A 26,857-nucleotide genomic window follows, 5' to 3' on the forward strand; every position below is an offset into this window, starting at 1 on the left:
TTCATAAAACTACAGTCACAAAGGTAAATCTCCGTTTTTGCTGATAAATGACCAATTAACCCCTTCATAGCTTGGATGGGATAATCCCTCTGTCGGTCTAGGATGAAGCCAAAGATACGTCAAGTTATCCAGATTTAGTTTAACATCATTCCGGAAGTCCAGGTGATTTACGTTTTAAATAAAATATTTGCTATGAAGTGAATGCGTGTCATCATGGGAAACACCTTGTGATTTAAATATCTTAATTAGATACTCTTTACGACCCGGATAATTATAACAAAAATACTGGTTCAAATGCTCAAATGTAGCATTAACTCAATTTTACCTGTTGCTAAACTTTATTTTGAAAGTACTTACCGGAACACTGGTGTACCGCTAGCTAACTTGATGCTAGTGCGGAGGCTAACCAGTCAGGCGGCTTGTTCAGCGCTGTCTCGTCTAGCCTGTCAACAACACTACTGCAACCTGAGACGGGATAGCTAGCGAAGTAAACCTGCTAAGTTAGCCACTCCGCTAGCCCTTGTATTAACGAACTGTCACGACTCGGAGTTATACTTTCACATTGGTTTAAATTATTGTTTTTAAGTTGTTTCGCCCAGGAAAAAGGAGCAGAACTGACTTTCCCGTGCGGTAAGTTGTCTCCGGTCCTTATGAGCACATCCAGAGAAAAGACAGGTTCAGTCACTGTTTCCATTTTGGACTTCAGCTTCTTGAGTTGTTAGCTATCCGCTGCTAACGAGAAGATGGTGAAACCTTCATTTCTCTTGTTTTAATCTCCAATGAGTATACAGTTTGAATACGTCGTAGTCATTCATTGCTTGTGCACACTTATTGAACATTCAAAGCAAACTCTTGTGTTTTACCTCGGTGATAGGTAGTTAAGGTGAGCAGACAGGAGAGGAGGAAGAGTTAGCACTTGTTGCAGTTTTAGGACGGACTGAAAGTAATAGAAAATGCTGTTATGAAACCCTTAAATCAAGGTAGAGTAGATAATACAAATCTGCCACCTAAGTATGTTGGTTCACATAAAAGCCCTTTGATTGGCTGGGATATTTATCCTTGTGCTTGCCCTCATTATACAACTACAGATCTCCTCCCTACACTGGATCATCATGTTCTTATTCTGAGACACACAGGTTCAAATGTGTTTGGTCCTCTTGGATGACAGAAGACAACCATAGTTATGTCATTAGTTGCATATTTGTGGACTGTAATTCAAAGTTTTAAAACACACACTACCGGGTGTAAATATACTTTCAGCTTTTAATAGATCAGTTGACGTGAAGTTGTCTATTGTCTACAGCTTCCTTTGTCTAACTGGCTAAACCAGGTTACTGGTTTGAGTCACAACACAAGAAACCCTGAGTTGGTTTACCCCCTGCCCTACTCTGTCTGTATTTTGTTACTGCCAAAATTGCAAAAATATGTGCATGTGACTTTTGCTGAACCCGTTCTTCAAGATTCTCGCCCACTGTTTTGATTATTTATCATATCAACTCCTGCTAGAATTAATACAGATGTTGGAGATGGTTGTCTTTTGTTGTTTCTGGCTTTTTGAAATGAGCCTGATGCAGAATCCTTGTATGTCTAAAGGTCTATATAAGGCAGACACGTTCCTAATCCCTGCTGTGCTGCTCGACCCACCATCAGTGGATTTTTAGCATTCCATCTTAGCGAAGGCGTTTCCTGTCAACATCCAAAGTTCATGTTCTCAAACTTTAAAATCCCTTTTAGCTGTGTGCAAGTCTTTGTGCTTTCTCTGTAGCTTACTGTTTCATTTCTGCCCCCTTTTTTTAATTTATGATGTATTGCATTTATAAATAACAATAAGTTGAACCTTATCAGTGCAGGTTTGTGAAATGACTTGCACTGAAGAAGAGCATAGAGAGAGAGGAATGGCTGTAGTGAAGGAGTACAAACAGTTCTGGTTTCAATGTAACCAGATTAAATTTACATAGACATAGTGTGTGAGTGACAGGTGAGTTGTGATCTAGGGCACAATGCAAATCAAGAGGAGGTAAAAGTAAACATGTAGCTGCAGCAATCAGTTAATGACTTTCGACTGCTTTTTGTTGTTTGTTTTTTACAGCTGGACTTACAGTATGTCATAAGCTAGAACGCATGTTTGGGTGTGACTTTGTGAACTCAAGTCTGTGTCAGAGTAAACATGATTATCTGTTTGCTTCAGTTTGGAGGCGTGCAAACACCGCAGTGAGGAAGCATTCATACAGCTCCAAGTAGCCTTGCTGTGATTTTGTCTACTACAGCAGTCCTGTCGAGTGAAAGGCTTGTGTGCTTTCTTTCTCAGGCTCCTTCAACTCCCTCCTCCTGTGTGATATGACATCGCTGCTTGGTTACAACAAAAGCCAGAGCTCTACAGCAGACGGTTGACATCTGGTCAGGTAAGACGTGTCAGGATTATTCACAGCAGTTTGATCAAGCATGTCATTTTTTTCTGAAAGGACTGTTGTTCTTCTGTGCGGTGCTGTATCTCTGCACAGCAACATGTGGAAAGCATTATCATTGGTGAAAAAAGCCTCTTAAAGGGCTCACGCAGCAGTGCTTTGCATGTTTTCTGTCTTCGTTCTCATTATGGGACCAACTAATAATAAAACAGATTATTTTCATAATGTGTCAGAGGACTGGAGACAGATACACTTGGGTTATCTGAAGTTTATTACTTGGTCTCATGTAGGCTGGAGGCTTGTTTCAAGATAAACATATGAAAGTTCATCAGGGGAGGAGCTAAAATGGAAATGGCCGTCTGGTGTGTGTTTGCAGTGGAATCCCCATTCACTCTCTAAGCCTGATTTGCCTGTGTAACAACATGAAAAGAAAACAATGACATTGTACAGTTGTCCAACCTCTCCCCTGTCTCAGGATCCGCCTTAGGTACCCAGTCCAGATTTCTACTGCACCAGCCAGACAACTTAATTAAACAATTTAAAAGAAATCAAGAGATTTTGGAAGATTACAAATACTTATCACAAATAAGGAATACAACTTCAAATTAAAACATAAATCACAATATTAAAATATCAAACATTGCTTAAAAATGTAGCAACATAGTGTTTCTAGGGTATTGTAACATCTTTTCTTATTTGCTTTTTTTTAGCTCAACCAACATCTGCTTAAAGAGTATTCAAAGTATTTAGCCAAACCAGTATTGTTTATGTAAAACAAAGGAAGCACATTTAAATATCATACAGAAAAAGTAATTGTAACTTGAGTTCACCACAAACACAGAAGAAAGTCATCAGCGTGTAGCTGCTGCTGGAGCAATAATCATATTTCATGTCAGGGGGAAAAAGCACAGGTAAAATTGTTAACATTAAAGATAATTGCATCCCATTTAGTTTCCCGCGGTGCAGGTGTTGTTAATTATTAGAAGAATGAGAAACTATCATTTACCAGTGCTTTTTTAATGTACTTAAATGCACCTGTTCATTTTTTTTTTGCTATCATTATTGTGGAAGTCTTCTGTGAACACGCTTATAGGAAATCAGAGAATTTTATATGTAGTATATAATATAATATAATATGCAGTGTTTTGATGGTTAACAAAAAAAATATGTTTTAACTAACAGTGGGGTGTTACTAATGAAATGATAAATATCTCTGTTTTTATTCAGCTCTCAGGGTCAGCCTTAAGAGTGTGTCAGCATGTACAATACATTGACCCTAAAACTGAAGAAATTAAAGGGAAATTAGTCTAGATATTAATTTTATAAATGACGTCTGTGGTTTTCCTAATGTTTTGTGTCAAAAATGGCCTTTAAATGAAATGTATCTGACAAAATCCCAGCATCAACCCTTGTGCTGTGAACACATGTTTTTTAACGTGCTGGAGTGATCAATAGCCTTGTGTAAATATCTTTCTCACTCAGGTCTTTAATTGTGCTGCGTGCAGGCCACTCCCAAGACAAAGTTCACAGTAATAGGAAGACAGAGGGAGTGTTTTGAGGCTAATTATATGTTGGATTTTGCATTATACAGTTCTGTGGTTGAGTACCACAATAGAAAAAATGACTGTTGCTTTGTTTTTGTTTTGTCTTTCTGAAGAGATATGTTTCTTCTTATTCTAAGGTGCTGTTGAAGAGGATGGCTGCTCAGGTGGAGGTTCAGGCTGGGGAAGTAGGGAGGACAGGGGTAGGAGGCCGACTTCACCTGAGTCCCCTTACTGACTCCAGCAACAAGAGCCTCATTGAGATCCCCTCCATCAACCAGTCCCATATCATCACTCCTGAGCCTAACAAACCTGCACCAGGCCCCAAGCCAAGGCTTAGTCCCAAACCTTTTTCTGTGGAGAGAAACCCCACCATTAAACCCATTCTTGCCCCTAAGCCACACCCCAAACCCCGGTCAGAGTCCACTCTTCTTCCCGGACAGAAACCAGAGCTTCCATTCATGGCAAAACAACAACAACAACCAGCTGCCACTGGCAAACCAAGACTAGTATCAACCTACCCTAACCTACCTACTAATACTACCTTAAAAACATCTAATAAATTGAGCTCCGGGCAAACAAGCAAGCCGGTAGTCCATCCATTTAAACCAGCCCCTCTTCTTATCCCCGGAGACCCCAGCAAACCCAGTCCACCTGTTCCAGCTTTGAGACAGAGACCTTCTGCATCAAGCTTAGCCTATGCCAAGAGCTTTAAACAACTTCCAGCAGCAGAGTGGTCTGGATCCACAAAAAATGAAGATGAGAAGGACCAGATGACATCTAGCAAAGGAGGTTCCTCCATCGCAAGAGCCAAGTCTATGGGTTCTCTCGATCTGGTGGGGCAAGAGGCAGAAGAAAATGAAAAAACTAAACCTGAAGCAGCAGTGCCTATCCGACACCAGAACAGAGGCTCGAGGCCCAGACCTGTATCAGCCATTTTTCTTGACAGTCCAACCAAGACAGAGGCCTCACCTCCTGGCCCTCGCTGGGTCGGAAGGCGACCACTATCAGCTGATCTCACGTCCAAATTTGAGTCTATTGGTCTTTCACTACATCGTAAATCTCCCAAAGAAAACACTAAGGAAAACACTCCAGAAGAGATGACACTGCCACAAAAGAAAGAGCAAGACAAAACTCCTAAGAGTGCCACACCACAAATTACTGATGTTGAACCTAAGCAAACTGTCTCAGACCAAAGTAACAAAAAGACAGAAGAACCAACAGTGAAGAATCCTGATGATGATAAACGTGCAGTCAGCATCAAGAAGCGAATCAGTCTCCTCCTTGATTCATCCTCCTCTCCCGGTGTGGGTGCCACAGGCCAATTGTCAGATGTCCACACTGCAGGGCAGCCAGTCCCTGAAACTGAACCAGCAGTGGGTGTTAAACAGTTGATCAAGCAGCTGACAGTGGACACAACACCAACACAGAGCCCTGTCCTGAAACCCCCACTGAAGCCCCGCCCCTTGCCCCTTGACCTGACTAAAAGGTGAGCTGCTCTTATGTCTTCTTGGCTTGCTTTTGCCCCACGTCTTTGTCTTGGAGTTCCATTGTCATGCATGGCTTTTGTCTTGTTTGATGCATGTCCATTAGGTTTACATCCGAGAGGTCATCAGACCCCGGCAGCCTCAGTGAGGCTACAGACCGTAATGACATCAGCAGAGATCCTCAGGCATGGGTAAGAAAGAAAAATAAGATTGATATGAACTACTTTTTCTTGGTCTCAGTCTACCTTTAACTGGCAAAGGAGAATAACAACAAGAAACTGTGTCACAGCTTAGTGCTAGGAAAAGCTTTCACATGCTATTTTCTAAACAGAGCAGCACTATTGTGTGTTTCTTATAATCGCTTGCCAAAATAAAACCAAGGTATTTGGCAAAGAGAAGAAAAGACATAAAAGAGCACATGAAAGTAGCTGGTCAGAAAATTTTTGAAAAGAGAGATGACAAAATAAGCAAAGTTTGCCCAGTATGTACAAATGATTACAGATTAGACATGAACGGGTTAACTATGATATCATCTTATTTGAGAAGACTAAATGTGCGTCAATTCAGATTTGACCCCTTTGTGTCAAGATCAACATTTTCCTGGTGAAAACAATTATTGCCGTCATACATATACAAAGCTGTGAAACCAAAGACAGCCGGCACATTACTCTTTCCTGTTGGCTGTCTGTTATGAAACACTCAGAGAGGAGATCACTGGGGAAAGGTCAACACAGAGAGGCTTTGATTACCAACTCTGCACCACACCCACTGTTATGAAGCTTTAAGCTAACATTGAACAAGGGGATACCATTTCACTCAATCACTTCAACTTCTTTATGTGTTTTTATTTTGTCCTCTTCTGTTGCCAAGTCACATTTGTTTTGATCTCTTGTAATGTATTTCATTTTAGAGTTTTACACACTGTTTTGTCTTCAAATTTTGAATGAATATACAAAAACTCAGAGAAATTCCCAAAATGTATCTGCACTTTCTTAGAATGAAGAATCCACAGTCACCCCCAGTGATCAGATGACGTTTGTGGATGTAAAAGGTTCCCAAGAGCTATTCAATCAAGCCTCTCCAGATGAAGGGGTGGATGACGGGCAGGTGTTTGGCTCAACTCCCAAGGATTGTGGTCCCAGCAGTGACATACAGAAAGTGAGAGCGTCCCTGTTTGAAAATGTTGTGGAGAGGCACAGTGTGATGATGATGGATGACGGCAAACCTGTGAACAAGGAAAAGGATTTACCCAGAAGTCCATTACTAAAGAGAGAAAGTAGTAATGAGGGAACTCTGGTCACCGCCACCTACAAAGAGCCTGTGTCTCCATCAAGTCCCCTGCGGGTGTTGCATGCCTTTGACACTGTGCAGGCAGTGGATGAAAGCAGGGCAGTGAGTGAGGTCGTCCCCTCAGCTCAGAGGGAGGATAAGGCTATGACACTACGCTCAAGACGCTCAGAAGGAAACAGGCCAATAGAAGAGAAAAAAACTGAATCAGGTTCGGCTGTGATGCCAGAACAACAGCCACGATATCTAAGAGTTGGAGCTTTGCCTAAGTGGACCACCACAAGTCTCGAACAAGATGCAAGTAACGAACCACAACCGGAAGGACAAGGTGCTTTGGATACAGACAGAGACAGGAAGATAGATGCAGAACAGGAGGAAGTGGCTGCTGCCCCTAAACGTTTGAAAATGCTGCTGGCAGACGAACAGCCCAAACCCAGGGCAACCTACTTTGCTTTGACAGGACAAATACAGGAGCCTGTTTCTCCAAGCATAGAGGCGAATATGCCCTTTGATGATTTATCTCTGAGATCTGTTTTGGGCAGTTCTCAAGGAAAGATTCTTCCAGTCAGGAGAAATCCATCATTAGATGAAGCTTATGGGAAAAGCTCTCATGATCAAGTTCAGGAATCGATAATGAAGAGTCACGTGCCTCATGAAGAGATTAGATCTGCCTTAGACAGGCAAATGATAGAGGATGATGGAATGATGGAAATTGAAAAGAAAAGAGAACTTAAAAAGGAGGCAGAAAGACACAAGGCAAACATGAAAGAGCTTGAGAGGGAAAAGCAAAGACAGCTGGAAATAGAGAAAGACGCACACTTAGAGTTTGAACGAATGAAGGAGATGGAGAGGCAAAGAGAATTTGAAAGACAAAGACAGAAAGCCTTTGAGAGGGAGAAACAAGAGTTCGAGGAGAAACAGCGTGCCCTGGAAAGGCAGAAGCAGACCGAGCTTGAAAACCAGAAACTGCAAGAGTTGGAGAGAGAGAGGCAGGAAAGAGAACGGCAGGAAAGAGAACGGCAACGTCAACTTGAGAAAGAGAAACGTAGAGAATTGGAGAGGCAGAGAGAGTTGGAGAAACTGAGGGAGCAGGAAAAGGAGAGGCAGCGGGAGATGGAGCGCCTAAGACAAAGGGAGGAAGAGAGGCAGAGAGAGCTGGACAGGGAAAGACAGCTACTGGAAATCCAAAAGGAAAAACAGAACATGGAGGAGCTGGAGAGGATACGAGAAATGGAGAGACAACAGCTTCTACAGTTTCAAAATCAGAAACAGAAAGAAAGGGAGATGATGCAGATCAGAGAGCTGGAGCGGCACAGACTAAGAGAGAAGATGGAGCAAGAAGAGGCCGAGAAATTAAAGCAGATGGCAATAGAACATGAAATGTTGAGACTGAGGGAGCTAGATAAAGAAAGGGAAAGACAACGGGAGATGGAGAGGGAGATTGAGAGGGAAAGGCAAAGAGAGCTGGAGAGAAAGAGACAAAGAGAGTTGGATAGAGAGAGACAGAGACAGTTAGATATTGAGAGACAAGAATTAGAAAACCAGAGGCGGCGACAAAGAGAGCAGGAGAAGGAAAGGCAGAGGAAGGAAGAGATGGAGAGAGTTAAAGAGATGGAAAGGAGGCAGCTCCTCGAGTTTGAGAAGCAGAAGCAAGCAGAGAGGGATAGACAGCAGATTTTGGAGCTGGAGAAACAAAGACTGAGGGAGAAGATGGAAAGGGAGGAGGCAGAGAAAATGAGACTGATTGCCAAACAGCAAGAAGCAGAGAGGCAGAGACTTAAGGAGAAGCAGAAGAAGGAGGAACAGGAGAGGGCGAGGTTTGAGGCATCAGCTCTCAGGCCTAGAGTGGTGGATCTGGACTCTGTGCTCCGAAATGAGTCTTTTAAAAAGAATTCCTCTCAGCGCAGCAATCCTTCTACACGATGGAAAGAGCCATCTCCAAGAATAGAAGAGTCATACAGGCCTGCCATCCTTGACATAGACTCCTTCACGTCTCACGCTCAGCTGTCTCCCAGTAAAGACTTGTTTCCTGTATCTGGTATCCAGAGCGTAGACGCTGGGTTTGGAGGTAGATTGCAGCCTTCTCCTGAGAGAGATGTTAGTTGGAAGGTACCAGCACAGACTTCAGTTGGTTTCACAAGCCCAGTATGGACGACAGGCCCACAGGACCCATGGGAGCTGCGGCCTGTTGACATGTATGTGGACAAATCCATGGCTGAACCAAGAAAATCTGCCAGCAAATTGAGCCCAGAACAGCTCCTCCTCCGGCTCCAGGAAGAACGGGTCCAGGCTCCACAGAGGAACTGGTCTGCTGCACAGGATGAGCCAGTTCACTTGGGCCCTTTTGCAGGAACAGTGGCTGAGACCGGAGGATCTACAGGTGGAATCTCCAGCAGCACTTCTGTCGAGCAGTTATGGCTACCGAGAGAGCCACAACCACCTGACAGCAGGGCAGCGGTCCACAGCCACAGGAGATCACTGGGAGCTCAGGTGAGTCAGAATTAATCCATGAAATACTGTCAGAGGCAAAATCGAAAAAAGTTAATGTGCATTTCCAATATCTTACTTGCTTCCCGTTTTCTCCAATTTAAAATCAAAATAATCCATACAATAAAAAAAAAGTCATCTCGAATCATCTGTGGTATATATTTGCATGCTTTGATGTGAGTCATACAGTTTTGTAGAAACTTGAGATAAATCAGCACAGAACACAAGGAAGTTATAAAGGTGCAGTTGTTCCAGTGTAATATAAGGAAAAAGGTGAAAGGTTGAACTGATAGAAAGCATAATAATGTAGAGATAAAGGTACCATCTTGAACCAATGACTGATATAGTTTTTACTAGCAAACATGGCTAGTATCTCTTTATGGAACGAATAGAAACCTTTTTCTTTCCTTGTAATATAAAGAGGCTACACATTTTTTTTTTAAATTCAAATGTACTCTGAAATATTATCAAAAAAGATTTATTTAATTTGGTTAGGAAAAGTAAAAACTTAATCTATGCTAATTCACTGTTAAACCATACTCATACCCCCTTCAGGGATTGAACTGTATATGTTTGTGTCTCTTTGAGAGAGTGACTGTTCACTGTTTCTGAAACACACATTTGACTGGTAAAAAACTGATGTCCAATTTGCAGTTTGAACAGCAATCAAATGTGTTAATAGCATAAACCAAACCAAATTAAATCAAATTTGCAGATGAGAAAGCTGAAGTCTAATCGGGTCAGTCATGATCATCATGTGGCACATGGCTGTTTGTCATAGGTTCACAGATTTGCTGCAGCCTCCAAAATGGTTGTAAACAGCTGCCAGAGGAGATTTGTATGAAGTGATCCAGATGAGGAGTTTACCATGATCCCTTGTTTGTTTTCAGGAGCTGAACAGGATGAGGTCTCGCAGCGTGTCCCGGCGATCAGCCCCCTCCAGCAGTGCTCTGGAGGGAAGCCTGTCTAGGATGAGGAGTCGCAGCGCCCACAGGGAGCAGGACCGCCACAGCCTGGTGAGTCAAGCCACAGCTCGAACTCTACTACACCAACATGGGGTTCAAGGAAAGATTTAAACTGATGAGATTTAAAACTGCTGCCTGAGTATTTGACCCAGTTTGATATTTGGCTGCGAGCGTTTTAACATACTCATCATTGTATTTATTTGAACTATTTCTCACACGGCTCAGTGGAGACAAGGAGGGAAAACTGTGTGCACGCTGTCACTAATATAATGTGTGTCTTTTAGAGACAGTAGTTAGAAGTGGAATGCAGTCAGTTGAATGTTGGCAGCTCCATGCTAATGTGCTGCTGTAGTAAAGAGTTGGTGACTGATATTTATGGCACGCTCCCTAGACTCACCTCCACCCATCCCACGTCAGGTGCTAAATAAGTGTGGCCACCAAACAACCTTCTCAGGCCTGTAATTCAGGATTGGATTAGTCAATTGGTTAATGAGTAAGTGTTTATCTGCTCATTTATCAGAAGCCTCAGAGCATGGCCGAGGACAAGTTGTGGAGTTAAATGAACTTTTATGATCATGTAATCTGAGCAGAGCAGACTGGTAGTATTTGTGTAACTATATTCCTCTGAGCTGATTTGTTTAGCCGTTTATTACAAACTTTTTTTTAGTAAAAAAATGTTTCTGCTTATTCGCAATTGTACACACAACATATATTCAGGCGTGTACAGTGTTGATCACACCTGTATGGTTGGGTCCAGACAGTTGCTTCTTTGTCATTGAGACTGTAATTGTAGGCACAGGTTGATGTCACGCACTATGAACACAAAAGCTCAGTATGTTGTGTTTCATAATTGCTAAGTGCTTGCTGTGACGGAGCTTGGATTAAGTCACCAAATGTTTAAGATCACTACCACCACCTAGTGGCTGTGTTTAAATGTGGGATTGTCTGAGTTTTTCCTGGTTGCTGTCAGTGCTTTTTTTTCTCATTAAGTAATTGATGTAAAGTCGTTATAGGGAGAACATTCTGAAAAAAACTGCTGTGCTGCATTGAAATGCGGCAGACCTGCTGCTAATTATAAATTAAATCCAAACCAAGAATAACATTGAACTCCAGTGAGGGCAACGTGATGTTTACAGCAAAGAGAGCACTGCGTGTTGGAAAAGATCAGCTTGATTTGAGCCATGGTCACATTTTATTTAATTCCAGACCTTTATTTATTCTAAAAATAACATTCCCTCTTTTCCAATGCTGTTTAGAGTACAAGCACCTTTAAGCTTGAGGGACTTGAACTAGCCAATCGGTAGAACGGGTCATGTGGGTGCCAGAATTCCATATTGTGTAAACATTGTACCTAAAGCTCCTGTAAGGAGTTTTTAGCTGGTTATGAAACAGTGAAATTCGTATTGATGCCTCCACTTAACGTACAAAAGCAAACAAGACCATCAGCGACAATATTGGCTATTATTATGAAGTGGTTTTAATGCCTGTCACTGCTGCCAGCAGGTCTGTGCCAGAAGAAGCAATTTACAGCACTCTGACCAAAAGTGCATTTATTGATATTTAAAAGATTTAGAGTGATCGATACCTTTAACTGATAGAAAAAACAGCAGGCGGACTCTTTGCATTAGAAAATAACTTATGCTTGTATAGGACAACCTCAGCAAAGTGATAATGTTTCATTTTTTCATTTAAAGTAACAAAATACTCTGAATGGTTTGCATTGCACTTATAACCACGTCCTTAGACGTATGGATGTAGATGTGACTGTGTTTTTTTATTATATACAGACATCCAGGTAACTTCTCTGCTGAGGACTTCTATATAGAAGCACGGTTTCAATATCAGTTAAAATGGATGTGTTCATGATGAGCAAAAACATTCATGTGGTTCAATCAGATTGCTATGAGACTAATAAGAAAGCTTATCCACCAGTGGTAGCAGAGATCGGATATATTATTATCTCCTTACATTGTATTTATTGGTTGGAAGCATCTTGAGACTCGCACAGATGAGGTCATAGTCGTGTTACTAGTCTTACACTGGTGAGCGGGGCAGAGCAGAGATGGGCAGCGTGCTGAGAGCTGTGTTGTACTTTTGGTCATGCTGCCTCACTCAACACGGCATCTGGGTAAGTGACAGGACAATTCTGTTATTATCAATATATCTGTAAGATGTAAACATCCTCTTAAAACAAACGTAACATTAGGACTTAGACAAAGTATACTGTACTTTTGCTACATCATTTGTTGTGGTGTTTGTGTGAGTGCTGTTTGAGTTTCTTGCTGTGGCTGCACACAGATTGGTGATGTCAGCAGATGAGGGGAAGTGATGAGCGGAGCGGCCATGAGTCACTTCCCAGCAGAGGATGTTTAGTATTAGGAGTAGAAATATTAGGGAAATTGAGAGCAGTGATTAGATACATCTGGCAAATAAATCTATATTTTGTCTGAGCTTCTTGATTTATTTGATTTAATCCTTTTATTGAAATCAGAGGAGGTAACTCATCTTCTTTCGACATCTCTCATCTAGGCTTACAATGTGTGTTAGAAGGGAAATGTGATGATAAGATGGCTAAAGAGACATTTATATTGAGTAGGCATGCATACATACCATTATTTTCATTACAGTTGCCACTTCTGATTGTGGCTTATTGAATAATGTTATGATTATATTCATGGTTATATTCATTCAAAAGGGACATTTTTCAAATTGCATCTTTTGTCTATCCAACAATAGAATCCCAGAGACTCTTAATTTACTATCCCCTACCACATAAAAACGTATTGTTCATTTTGTTTTATACTATATAAAAGACAGAGATGGATAGTAAATCCTTTTATTTCATTTAAATTGCTTGCCAAGAAAATGTTTCACATTTAAAAGGAGCAATATATAACTGTGACACGTAGCGTTTTAAATTGGTAATGCCGTCCAGATTCAAAACATTGGAGAGAGCTGTCTCCCCCCGCCTCCTACTCCTTAGAGTCGATGAACATGCGGGTTGCCACGCCAAATACAGGGAGGCTTCATTGTTTAGCCACCTTGGCACTGGTCTTGAAACCTATCTGCGTTTTAACCTCTCAATATTAGAAACATGCAGAGGCTTTTTAGATCGGGTAGAATCAGTTATATCTGTACCACCTCGCTTGGCAGCTTCCATTGCTACAACAACTTTTTGTTTGCCGTGATAACTGGTGTCATATCTGGCAAACCGAGGGACGTCCAAAACGGCCGTGTGCGGGTGCATTAAAACTGCTTTTACCTTCTCTGGTCAAAACAAAAACAGACCAATCAGGAACGGAATCTAAACTTAGGAGGACAAAGTAGCCAGCACTTAGCATGCGTACTTAATGTCTGATGATACAGTAAGATTTAATTCAGTAATTATTATATATATTGGTTGTTGTCATTATACTGCAGTCTAAGTTATTAGCAATTGTTTTTTTTATTTTAATTTGCATAACTCTTTTAGTTATTGTCTGTTTGATTTATCAATTCATTCACAGATCTTTTCAGTATTTACTTTAAGGATTATTTCAATTAATGTACCTGAATATATAAGTAAGTAATAGTACAAGAAGTAAGTAATAGTAAACAATTCCTAGTACCTCTTGCTATATGAAAAACAAAAACTCTCGAACTCATAGTACTTTAATTTCAACATGTTTTATCTGAGTATGGTGATGTCATTTATGTTAAAGAGGCAGCCACGTTCAGGCTGAGCAGTACATGAGAGCGGTCAGTTTGTGTTCAATTGAAAACTAAGACCTGCACAGTGGATTTCCTTTTATTGCAGCACTTCAAAGAAAAGATAATCAAATAACCTGTAGGGGGCATATGTGGGCAGGGTTTCAGCTTTTTTTGAGCCTCTCTGTTTCAGATTGCTTTCAGATTATGTCTCTAAACTTTGGAGTCGCCTACTGTGGCTTTATCCAGACTCTTACAGAGAGCTGTGTGACTTGTTAGTGTGTATCAGGAAGTTGTGTTTTCAGTCTACTCTGTTGTTTGCATGAGTCTGGCTCTGAGCCATTTTTAAACAAACATTCACTCCACTGTTGTGATTCTTGCTTTGGGCTCATTGCTGAGAAACTTGCTAATGATTGTATGATCACATTTCTTTTTCCGAGACACTCCTGTCTTCCTCATGCATGTCCAATCAATCTATTTTTAGTCCTGAAAATGATCATGTACTTGTGCTCATACCTATCTGATAATGTCAAACCCTGTCTTCCCCACTTTCCCTCAAGCCTTCTCCTTTGGCTTTAAACAGTGCTGATGTTTAATAGCAAAGTATGCTACATGCTATTCCTTATCCTGTGTTCCACATTTGTTTCCCTGCTTCTCCGTCCTGCCTCAGTCAATTCACAGTCCTGCCCTGCAACTGAATCAGGCTAGAGCGACAGAGCACCGCAGAACATATATCACCCTCCCCTCCCTCTCCCTCCTGCTCTGAGTCAGGGACCTCCCATTCTCCCTCTCTCACTCTCTGCCTCTGCTCCACACTCCCTCTCTCCACCCAGTTTCTCCTTGACGGAGAGTCCTACAGCGCTGAGTGCAGAGAGCAGCGCTGCTGACGCATTTTCTCTTACCTGCCCGTACCTGCAGAAAAGGCGAGGGGAGAAACATTTCCTCTCTGCTCCTGATTTCTCCTTTGGATTTTTACCTCCACACTTCAGGACTCTCCTGTTTCCTTTATTCGACACAGCGTTGGATGCACTCTGGTTTTCCTTATGGAATACGAGCGATTACAGCAGCTTTCCTTTTGACACGAGCTGTCCTGCACCACTTCACATCGCAGCTTTTTGCTAGAAGGTAGCACAGTATCAGGCAACACAGGAATTGAGCCTTTTGTGATGGACAGATTGTTTAACTTTTAACCTGGTCCTTGTTTTGGAGGAAACATATCATCGTCGGCTCTCCGAGATCTGTCAAGTTGGCTGTAATTGAGCCTGATCTGCACAAATGTCAGAGTTTATATGCGCATTACTACAAGCAGTGTAGATCTTTATGATGGAACTAGATGATTGAATGTTGTGCCAAACCTAAGTGGCATGTTGAGGATGCGATTTAGTTATTACAGCTTCTCACTTCTGTACCTGAGTAGTTTTTTGTACTTTGTGCACTTGAAGCCAGAGAAACATGGCAGAGAAACCTGTTGGTAGATAGCGCAGTAGTTATTCAGGCTGTCAAAGTGAGTAGTGCCCTGCATTACTAATAGTCAGTGCTGCCCTTACATAACCTTTATATGCCAACTTGGTTTGGTGTGCTAAGCATCTCATAGCGAGAGTATCTTGTGTGCATCGAAATAGACATAAGAAAGCTTCACAATTCACTTCATGCCGACAGCCTGGAGCCTTGACAGTGATGACTTGAAAAAGAGTCCTGACGGCTCCAGTGGGATTGCACTGCAGACGGGGCCATTCAGAAACGAAGTAGAGACTCTGTCCTGTATCTGTGCTGCAGTGCTGTAAACAGAAGCAACACAAACAACCCTACATCGGACTGGCTGAGTTGTGTTGTTGTTCTCTCTGTCACCTTCATCACTGCTGCAGTATTGACCCAGCATTGCAACGCAGCAAACACCTACGACATTGTTCCTGGACCACTAACTCTTCAGCATCACCAGACTCTAATGGTTCCCTGTCACTGGAATAATAAGAGTCACAGCTCAGTGATCGGGCTCAACTCTGACTCAGCTGTTCTTCCCAGTAATTGTTTGTGATGGAGTATCTTGGGGACAAGCTGTCAGTGGCCCAATCCCAGGTGTCAGGATGGGTGGGAAATGTCCGGCGCTCCCTTCATGGGGCATTCAGCCTCTTATCGGCTAGGGGAGAGGACGGGACCGGGGACTTCAAGAGAACCAACTCCCTGCGCTCGCTGGCTTCCCGCAGCAGGGAGTCTATCCGCAGGTTCTCACTGCGCAGCCAGCAACGTCTGTCCTTACGCAGACGCACCGCACCCAACACTCCCACTGCTGTAAGACAACACAAACATTTAACTTACAATTACACAGCAGGGAAGCTCAGGTACCGTCTTTTGCAGCTAAAACCGGCCAACAGACCATAATCACAAGAAGGTCAGACACTTATGTGGTTCATGACTTTAAATAAGCAGTAGTCGTTGTTCACTGCGACTTTATTCTCAGCAGCATAACTTAAACATCTGTTCATGTTAAATAAAGCACACATGGAATTCAAGTCATTTTGCAGAGATGTCCATACGCTTCTATAATGTCACCGTCCTAACAGCTGCTCCTTCGTCAACTATTTGGTATCCAGCCAAACATGTCAAGAACTTATCCATCTGTCTGCCTGGGGCTTCCCATCGATCTCTTTCTGCTTTCATCAGTTTTCCATCTTGTCCTTGGCACAATTTAGACCTTGCTTTGTCTCTGTCTTTGTGTAGCAAAGCTGTTGTTATACTGGTTCTCCAAGTCATCATGTCCCCTACCATTTGTGATTTTAGTTCTGAAAATAGACTCAAGCGCTAACAACAGAAATAGAAACTGGCTTGCAATTATGTATTGTAGTATACTGTTTGTATTGCTTAAGTCCCAAAGGACACAAATACTTAAATATTTGCCTTCCTATCACTCATCTCCAGCCTGCCATCTAACCAGGTATGTTATCTATGTAAAGGACATGTTTTGAAATTCATGAAGGGATACCTTGCAGTAAGGTTGATCCTATCTATAGGTTACTGTTTGCTGATTTGCCAAGCCACACCTCCTGAGTCACACAAACTAAACATAAGGGGTATATTATTTTAATGGTGTATGTGAGGCTGTCAGTTGTGTTAAGGGGGGTACACACTACAAGATAATCGGCCTGATTTTGGGCTAGATCCCCCCCCCCCCCCCTCTTCTGACCAAAGTCGGCAAAGGCCTGACTATCTGATGGATCCAAAGATGACCTTGCCAGATTCTCCTGTGGTCTGATGTGTCTTAAGATTGATTTTAACCGCCTTGATCTGAAATCGTGAATATTAAACATGTTCAATATTTACGATTATAAATCCTGTTGTGTTGTGATAACTCCAGGGACGGCCGAGCACGGACTCTGTGAATTGTCACGTGGAATGAAACAATAGCCTATAGGGAAGCAAGCTGACTGAAGTAGGAAGCACAACAAACATCACCATGGCGACAACAGCAACCCCGAAGCATAAAGTTAGATGGATTTCAAAAATTTACGACCAACTTGTTGATTTGTGGCAACAACACGAGTGTTTTTACAACGTGTCCTGAAAAACAAACCACGATCCAACTGACAAGGAAAGAAGTTGGACCAAAATGTTTTGGATGTACCATCTAACAGCTAGCCACATTTAGCTTGAACATCATGTTTGTTTACTCTTAAGTCACGTTTGACTGCGCGAGATTACACGTGTTGATAGTCAAGACACTGGTTGTTTGTTAATGAATCAGTTAGTGTGTGGTGTGCTGAGTTGGTCTTCTCGTTGCACACCACATACTACAAGAACTGAACTGTTAATATGTTGTGATTTGTCGTCATGTCTGGGGTCTCGCACATTATCAAAATCGTTTTAGTGTGTGTGCCAGGCCTTAGTTGTCTTACTTGGTTTAGACATCACCAACTGTGATTGAGGTCCTCACTGGGCCAGTGTGGATGAATGACAGTAAGAGGGCTATAATGGTTGGTTTAGATCCACAGTTTGTGAGTAGAAAGGAAATGGGTTAAGGGGAACGGACGGTGTAGAAATGTGGACTGGTTCTGTCTATTAAGATTATGAGTACGAGGGGGAAATGTGTACTACCTGCCTTTTTAACAGATACAGTTTTTATCTTATCAGAACTTTCTAATCTGGCTCATATGTGTGTGCACCCCACCATTGAGTGTTTGGTTTTTGTTTACATTAAAGCAAAATGCAAACATTTATCCTCCATGTAACATCTTCAAAATCATACTGATGGGGCGCTGGTTTAGCTTAGTTGGTAGAGCAGGCACCTCATGTTCAGTGGCTGCAGCCTACGTCGCACTGGTGATTCATCCGTCTCCAGATCAGCAACAATTTGGTGCATGTCATCTCCCCTCTCTCTTCCCCAGAAATCCTGTCACTCTTCAGCTGTCCGATCCTATATATCCTTCAGCTGGAACTGGAAATGTTAGGAGGAGAGAGTGAGGGATGAAATGCAGCAAAAGGCCTAGTTGGATTCGAACCCCTGGCCCCTGCGACAAGGTCTATAGTGTCTGTACATGGTGCACAACATAACCGCTAGGCGATTCAGCACCATAGATATACAATTTTAACCAGGGAGAAAGCCCCACTTTCTTTTCCACTTAGCTGTAACTTAGGTTGAGCTGAGACAATCTCCCCTTAGAGGTGTGTAAACACTTTTTGACTTGGCTTCCTGACAGAAAACTGAAAGAGAAACAGAGAGTGTCCCAGTGAAGGGACAGACATGAGGGACTTTACTCAGACTGGGGTTTAAATATTTGTCAAGAGGTTGAATTACACTGTTAAACTGTAGGGGTGAAAAGTCACAATAACAAAATCGTTTTTGCATGATGTTACTCGAGCTTTGGTTTTCATCATTGCAGAATAATGTAAACAAGGAGGTGTGTTTGGCTGATAAAAGTGATGAATGTTTTGAGTACATAATTTGTGTATTTTTTGCATGAGCCTGGAACCAAGTGACAGCAAGACCAGGAATCCAGCTGAGCAGTTTTTCTTGTCTTATCTTGATATTTTGAAATTGCTTTTGTCTTGTGAGTTAACTGTTGCCACACCAATGACCTTGCTTGAATTTTCACTCAGATCTCAGTCTCTTATAGCTATTCCAGTTTTATAGAGATTTATATTGACATGTACTATGCAACAGTCACTCACAATCTCAAATAGTGTTGCACTCAGACATGGTGTTTGTTTCTTATTATAGGTGGGTAAAATATAACCAGCTAACTTTTCATGCCCACTAGGCTGCAAAATGCCCTGTCTGGTGTCGTGAGTTATGAAAACAAGAAGTAAACACATGGAAACCACCAAATTCTGTAATTTAAGAAGTATTATATCTTAAACTTAGTAACTATATTTTTTTATAGCTCTAAGACCTGCAGAAAGCATGTTGATTTGTAACATTGATAACTCCTGACAATAAAGATTTTAACATTCAAAGAGCATTGCAAGCTAAACCAATCAGAGCCATTTCTTTCATATTCTGGACCTGTGACGCAATGACATAGTACATGAATTTAAATAAAAATCAATAAGATGTAATAAAAAATCTAGATCCAGAACAACAATTACACAGTAACACTGACTTTTCATAGTATACCTTTAAAAAGACTAAGAAAAGGAATTGATCCTTTAAGTCAGGTCCTGTGCTGTCTGAGTTCACTTCTTAATGCCAGTCAGGTTTTTTACATTCTTTCTGTCTTTTCTTACTTGCTGCTTTGTAAGCCGTTGTCTGTATGAACCACTTATGTAATGAAAGAATAACACAGCACTGCTGGGTTTGCAGCCCAGCAGAGTTCGTCGGGAAGGGTTCGTCTTAATCTTAAACCCCCCCTGACATGCGGCCAGCATACCCATTTGTTGACATGAGATTAGTGCTCGTGGGAGCTGTTGTTCTGAATATGTGCAGGATATTGATATTGATTACTGCTGTGTACACGAGTGCACGCAGAGCATATTTTCCCACTCCACCCTGGTCAGATTGATTGAAGCAGATGAGTAGGGAATGGGGAGTGGTGACTTGCCGCAACTATAATGTTGTGAGTGAATATGTTTTTATGGCTTATAATAGTCTCTCAGTATTTGAGATGGTCATGTCAGATCCCATTTTCAATAACCTGGATGAGCTCATAGCACCAGCCTGGATGCACACACATTCTTCCACAGTTCTGTAATTGGTTTATAAGCTTGTGACTTGGATGTTGTGTTCATATAAATAAACTGTTATACCTGCAGTAGTAGCTCAGTCTGTGTATTTAGCTCTGATGTAACACCATATGTTAGGTGCTTTATAGCAAAGCCCTTCTGCTATGTGAGCAATGCAATTAGTCACTTTCTCTTTTACTGTGGAGGTTCCAGCAAACCATCGGACACTATCTCTCCGCTGTGTGTGTGTGTGTGTGTGTGTGTGTGTGTGTGTGTGTGTGTGTGTGTGTGTGTGTGTGTGTGTGTGTGTGTGTGTGTGTGTGTGTGTGTGTGTGTGTGTGTGTGTGTGTGTGTGTGTGTGTGTGTGTGTGTGTGTGTGTGTGTGTGTGTGTGTGTGTGTGTGTGTGTGTGTGTGTGTGTGTGTGTGTGTGTGTGTGTGTGTGTGTGTGTGTGTGTGTGTGTGTGTGTGTGTGTGTGTGTGTGTGTGTGTGTGTGTGTGTCTGTGTGTGTCAATTTATGCTTGTTACTCTTGGAACAGTGCGTTATCAAGTTGAAGTTTCCAAGACCTTGTCCCAGCCACTTCCTCCTCAGATTGTCACTCAGCTCCGCTTAGTGATCAGCCCTTTCTCTCCTTTATCCTTCCATTCATCCGCTCTTTGTTATGTTGTTTCCCTCAGACACACCCTTCCTGTCTTGAGCAAGCTGGCTATTGCTAATGTTATTAGGGAAAAGGCTTCCTCCTGACAGCTATAAATCAATGCGACTGGACCTGTTGGTTCATTAGCCTCCTTCATGGACCATATTCTCCAAGTGTGTTGTTGATATCAGAGCCTTCACCTGTGGCTGGCAGACCAGTCTGAAAGTTTTAATGCCTTAAGATTGTTGTTGTTTTTAATTGTTGTTATTTTAAAGGCTTATAAACCGGACTGATATAGCAGTGTTCAAAGACAGCACAGAAAAAGTTCAGCACGGAGGCTGTTAAAAGCTCCCTGCTGTTCTTTAACCTTCCCTAAATCTTTTTCTTTAAGCTGCTGTATAATGGCGCCTTTCTTCAACATGTTCCAGCAGAGTTAGAGTTTGCTCTGTATGCTGATCAGGTGAGGGTGTGTTCTGGGTGTGTTTAAGTTTGAATGATGCCGACGCACACAGGATAGGAATTTGTATCCCCTGAATGAGGCCAGCTTATAAGATTTTTTGGCATTTTGACAGCAGTGATAGCAGTTTACTCTGGCAGGAAGAAGACAGAGATGTGAAGTAATACCAAGCTCTCCATCTGGAACTGAACTGAGGATTTCACAGCGCCATGATTCTTTCTAGTGCAGTCCTGAATACTATGTTTGGGTTTTACAAGCTTCCGTGATAATAACCTGTAAATAATCTGAGCTTGCCTTCAAGTATCCTACTATCATCACATCAAGGAATGTCCACTAGAGTTGTTGCCTGTAAGTTAGATGATTAGTTCACTACCATACTAAGTCTTCAATGTTGTGTCTACAACTTATAAATGAATCCTTTTGTCCGTACAACTGCAGACTGTGTGTAACTGTGCCAGCACAGGACCTCCACATTTGGCATCCTCCCCTTCAAGTTTACATGAGACCAGCCAGCTGCACATCTGGGACATTATGTTGTGTGATAAAACCCACATATTTTAGGGTCGTCTCCTCTTGTGACTTAGCTAAGGCCCACCTGTGTTAAAATCATTCTGTTGAATCAGCATGTTGATATGTCACACTTGTCGGGTGGATGGATTATCTTCGTGAAGTGGAACTGCAAACTAAAGTCGATTTAATAAAAAAAAAATGTGTGAACTAACTTTGACAGAAATAAGCCTTGAATGTGCATAGAAAAAACCTTAGATATTTTATCGCAGGTTATTTAAACAATGTAAGCACAAGAGCTCTTTTTTTCCCCACTATAGTTCTTTTCAAGCATGCCTGCTGGAAGAAAATCCAATAAGCCCTGATTAAAACGCATACCAAGGCCTTTATCGTTGTAAGAAGCCCTAATACATAATTCAATCTACATCTTGGCCACAATCCATTGTACATGTTGTGAACGAAAGGATCATTATGGCTTCTGTGCATTAGATGCACTATTTATATAGTTCTTGTTTCCATACTGAAGTAAATGGTTCAACTTGTGTTTCTATTGGTTAGGTTCTTTAGTGCTACAACAATTAGTTGACTAATTCTTGATTGATTTGACAGAACATGATGTATTAGATTGATTTTTGATTAATGGTATAATTTATCAACAGTCACAGTTTTTCAAGCCACTCAAGTATAGAGATTTTTTAGTTTTTTTGGGGGGTGGGCTTCTGTTCTATTAAATACTAAACTGAAAACATATTTGAGTTTTCAACTGACTGAACATATTATTTATTTATTTAAAGGCATCACCTGGACTTTGAGATGCTTTGAGAAAATGTCTAGAGAAAACGATGATTTGATTTCAACTAGGGTCTGTGATTATTACTTTATTACATTTTCTTTTTCTCAATTAGCTGTCTGTGTAAGAACCCACCAGCTGAGTAGAGTGTCGGGTTCTTGTGTCTGCAGGTTAGACCTACAGTCAGATTTAGACTGGAGGTTTGTTGTTCATTGCTGTCCGTTGAAGGGGGCTCTGAAGTGTGTGTATTTTAGGGTAAGAGGTGTGACCCTGTGATGTCAAGTTGAAAAGTGTAAGCGCTGTAAATCCTTGAGGAGAGGATAAACTTTAGAACAAGGGCTTAGTCAGATGCAGGGAGCACGGTGTTGGATGTCATTCTCTTCTCTGTTCTCTTTTTTACCTGTCAGGAAAAGGCTTTGCTGATGAATGACATCCTGAACTTTTTTGGTCTTCTCACTCTCTCCAACAACGATTTGCTCCTTCAATTCAAATTTACACTCAACCTCAAAAGCTCACGATCCCTTTCCGGCTCTTTTGTTGTACTGTTGTGTCTGTGCTCTCATGTGCACAAAGAAAACAAGGACAGCTTTCACAAACCTCTGAGAATGAGAGCTGTGATCTAATGTCGCTGCTCATATCAACGTCACTAGTGAACCTGGGCAATTACAGAGCCAGGTGTATCACATTTCTGTGTCCACCCCTCAGGCAACATCAGAGGACAGAAGGACTTTCTATTGTTTTTTTTCTATATAGGCCAGGGTTGTCGGTTCATGCGCAGGCGTTCTTCTGTTAGCCCTGTGTGGCTTTGATACAGTATGTCCTCTGTACCAGCCTCATTAAAAGAGGCATGGTTCAGTAGACAGCAAACACACACTCCATCACCCACCAACCCATCTCCTACTTTGTACCCACTCTCCATTAACTCATCCCTTCACCTTTCATTATTTGTCTCACTGTAGCACTGGAGCTGCTCAGGAGCCACAGGATGCAGCTCTACTTTCTCTACTTTATTATACTGTTCAAGATCATGGGTCACTGTACTTGTCAGTTTGAATTTATATCACCAGCAAAGACATTTAAACCTGGTTCACCAAAGATAAACAGTCTTTTCACAATATTTATAAATCTTAACTGGATTTCATATGTAAAGCCTCTATTACCAGCCTGTTTAATAACTTTATTCCCCCTCATTCACTAACTATTTCATCTCTCTGTGTTGCGTTTAGGAGCAGCAGAAGCAAAGCGTTGATGGTGAGGAGGAGGAGATTGACTCAGAAACACCAGTCCGTGAGACTGACAGTCAGTATGGGACCTGGGAGACGGGACTGCGCACTGACGACAGGTAAATATTCATTCAGAGTGTTTACTTTTCTCTATTTTTCATATAAAAGGTTGGATGCATCCTATATACTGATGCGTCCAATGTAACAGTATAAGATGCTGATACACATTGTCTTTACTGTGAGTGCTGCGGCCACCATCACACATTGCACTCAACCTGACAGGATTGAAAATCCCCCCAATTTCTTGTGGGTAGAAGTTGCGACGGGATACATGGCGATGCAGACCAGGATGGCGGTGCCACTTTTTTTTAACATCTTTTCTCCTTCATTATAATCATGCTTCTACAGAAAACTGTGGTATATAGTTCAGAACATAAATCTGGTGGAGTGCTCTTTTGTTTGAAAGACTCCTCAACTAAAGTCAATAACAAGCGGAGGTGGGCAATGCGACTAGGTCTGTACTTCACAACTTCACAACTTTCACTTTAGGCTCAGAGCTCAGCTTCCTCACTGTAGCCTGTAGAAGTGCAAACTCCACATGGCTAAAACAAATGGCACTACAAAGCTGCACAGAAACCGTATGTTGTGGACGCGATGTAAAGCATCATGCAGGAAGACAGTTTAAACCTCGTCTCTCTGGGAGACCCCCAAAACAGACCGGTTCTTGTTTTCCAGTGGAACTTTTTAAAAAAGTGAAAGAGGGCACAACAGGACAAATCTGTAACAGGAAATTTTTGTTATAGATGATTGAATGAGGTAATCGTTATCCTTTTTACGTGTTTTAGAATATCTGGAGCTCTAGCAGAGTGACCATGTTCCTGTCTCTGTACAGTTAGATTAGGACATGTTCACTGGTAGATAGGAGAAACACAAGTGTTAAAGCAGCACTACAGGATGAATGAGTTTTGACCCAGCACAGAACAGATAATTACCTTTATAATGAATAACACATGCAATGTGTAAACATCTCCATCTTCAGGGGAACTACAGCTGACTTTCAGTGACGGTGCAGAGATTCATGTTCAAAATATTTTATTACTATGACTAATAGTTTTTTTAAGTAAACATAATCAGATTATTTTTAAATACATATATATTTTAACAATTTTAAACATTAAGTTGTGCAGAAAATTAGACTATAAATGTAATGCTGCACTGGGAAGTGTCAGATGCAAGTTTACAGGGACCCATTTAAATCTTTGTACTTTCCCCTCAATGTGAAAATATCAAACAGTTTAAATTATCAGACCTCAGATCTATACTCAGATCCTACTTCTATTGTAGATGCACTGATAAGAAGTATGTACATCAGAATTATTTAAATACTAACACGAATGTTAGGATTAAAAACCGTTTGAAAAGACTAAATCCAAACATGCATTAAACATCCTGTAAACATCCTGTAAACAAACATTGTTTACCCATGGATCCACAGACTAAAAATGGTGATACCGCTACGCCGCAGAGAGCTCATGTTGTAACCAGATACATTTAGGACTACTTGTGGTTTTTAGTAGAGATGGGACCGCTCCGATCTAATGCACAATTGAAGTCAATGACAAGCGGATACTCTGGTCCGATATTTACATATCTTGACAAAGATCAAGAAAGATCTTTGGGCACTTTAAACCTTCTCAACTCACACAGTCCCACCTTGAAGACATTCAGACTGAACTGCAAGAAGTGCCCACAAATCGTGATCACGACCATCAGACGAGATGGATCAGCTCCTTCTATGTGATCAAAAGTACAATTCTTACACTTAAGTTTAAAACATTTAATTTGAAAACCTTACAGTTGTTGCTGCTTCCTGTTTGTTTGGGAAGCCAGGACAATGCAATGACAGGTTTACTACAGCTTTGTGTAGCCTCACATATAATACCAACAACAATAACACTATTAATTAAGATTAAAAAAAATATCATATGTATCAGAATCGGATCGGAACTGAAAAAAAGTGGATCGTGCATCTCTAGTTTTCAGTACCTTTTTGTAAAGTGTTGATTGTGATAAAAAGTTTAACTAACACTGGCTAAATGGACAGATTGCTGCTCTCTGTCCGTGGTTACAGTACAATCTGTCAGTGACCCCCTGTGGTCAGAAAATAGTATCACACAATTCACCAACACTGATGAGAATGGATGGTAATAATTGTTTATCCAGTTATAGTTACTGTAAGAATCTTGTAGTTTATTTATCATGTTAATCATGGCATCCCAGTCTCAACAAAAACTTAAGGAATATATGACTCAGGATCCGTCTGATTAAAGCTGTGGTTACAACAACACTCTGAAGAGGTGTTCACAAATCTCTCTTTCCTCTTTTTCAGTCTCACTCCAGCCACGCCCAGTTCAGAGAGCACTCTAAGCCCTTCACCAAGGAAGCCCACGCCCCCCGACACACCAGGAGATCCCTCCCCACTGTATGATACTGACGCTGTGGACAGCCTCCCTCCTTCGTCCTCTGCAGAGAGCCAGCCGTTTTCTTTTCCAGATGTAAGTGTAGGCTGAGTGAACCACAGCTCAGTTCTGTCAACTTTGCATCATCAAAACTGTTAAATAACTGGTTCTTTTCACAGTTTATAAACAAATATGCCCTCAATTATACCTTCATGTTTACATCTTGGCTGATGTGTTTTTGCCTCTGCGTGTTTGAATTTCCAGGCGCCAGTCGCTCTTCTGGACACCAGTGCTCTCCGCTCCAGAGCCCACCTGGGGAAGAAACGAGCCCCACGGTCACGTCCCACCAGAACGTCCCCTCAGAGTGCTGCACCGGCAGAGGACTGGCTTTACCGAGACTCCACAGGTTAGCAATGAACCCGTTAAGAGGCAGGCAACCCCTTCATATTTAGAAGAGCTCTTGTTCTGTGTAAACCAAAGAAGTGTTTGAAAGAGATTCTGTCTAAATGTAATGATCTTAGAAATGGAGGACAAAAGGTGTATCTAAACCCCATCGATTATCTGTCTAAAGTGATGACAATGTATCTTGGCATATGACAGTAATGTGTGTCCTCCTGTGGCAGAGCCAAAGGTGGAGGTGAAAGACGAGGAATCAGACTCTGAGGAGCCGACCAGAAGAGCTGACGCCACCTCTGCCATCGCCTCTCAGCCTCAGCGGATCGCCATGTTTCCTGGGATGGACCCTTCAGTTTTAAAGGTGAGCCTAACTGAT

At 41.7% G+C, this 26,857-nt stretch overlaps 2 protein-coding genes across 6 annotated transcripts in view; both read left to right on the top strand.

The window, feature by feature from the left end:
* The window catches only part of hnf1a (HNF1 homeobox a), a 51,790-nt gene extending 30,065 nt beyond the window's left edge, over positions 1-21,725 (top strand). For 2 of the 3 annotated variants that reach the window (XM_061037572.1, XM_061037573.1), the window contains exon 10: positions 21,556-21,725. In XM_061037572.1, coding sequence (XP_060893555.1) covers positions 21,556-21,710 — 155 coding nt within the window. In that variant the 3' untranslated portion in view covers positions 21,711-21,725. Of the gene's footprint in view, positions 1-11,677; positions 11,752-21,555 lie in introns of those variants that run through there. The other variant, XM_061037574.1, reaches the window with a different exon arrangement.
* The window catches only part of si:ch73-138n13.1 (titin homolog), a 29,058-nt gene continuing 2,629 nt past the window's right edge, over positions 429-26,857 (top strand). For 2 of the 3 annotated variants that reach the window (XM_061037571.1, XM_061037568.1), the window contains exons 1-10: positions 429-630; positions 2,309-2,402; positions 4,087-5,435; positions 5,540-5,624; positions 6,430-9,210; positions 10,098-10,223; positions 23,630-23,745; positions 26,016-26,181; positions 26,350-26,491; positions 26,709-26,842. In XM_061037571.1, the coding sequence (XP_060893554.1) occupies positions 4,102-5,435; positions 5,540-5,624; positions 6,430-9,210; positions 10,098-10,223; positions 23,630-23,745; positions 26,016-26,181; positions 26,350-26,491; positions 26,709-26,842 (4,884 nt within the window). In that variant the 5' untranslated portion in view covers positions 429-630; positions 2,309-2,402; positions 4,087-4,101. Of the gene's footprint in view, positions 631-1,880; positions 1,979-2,308; positions 2,403-4,086; positions 5,436-5,539; positions 5,625-6,429; positions 9,211-10,097; positions 10,224-23,629; positions 23,746-26,015; positions 26,182-26,349; positions 26,492-26,708; positions 26,843-26,857 lie in introns of those variants that run through there. The other variant, XM_061037570.1, reaches the window with a different exon arrangement.

Source organism: Labrus mixtus, chromosome 5 (genome assembly GCF_963584025.1).
Source record: "Labrus mixtus chromosome 5, fLabMix1.1, whole genome shotgun sequence".
Lineage (NCBI taxonomy): Eukaryota > Metazoa > Chordata > Actinopteri > Labriformes > Labridae > Labrus > Labrus mixtus.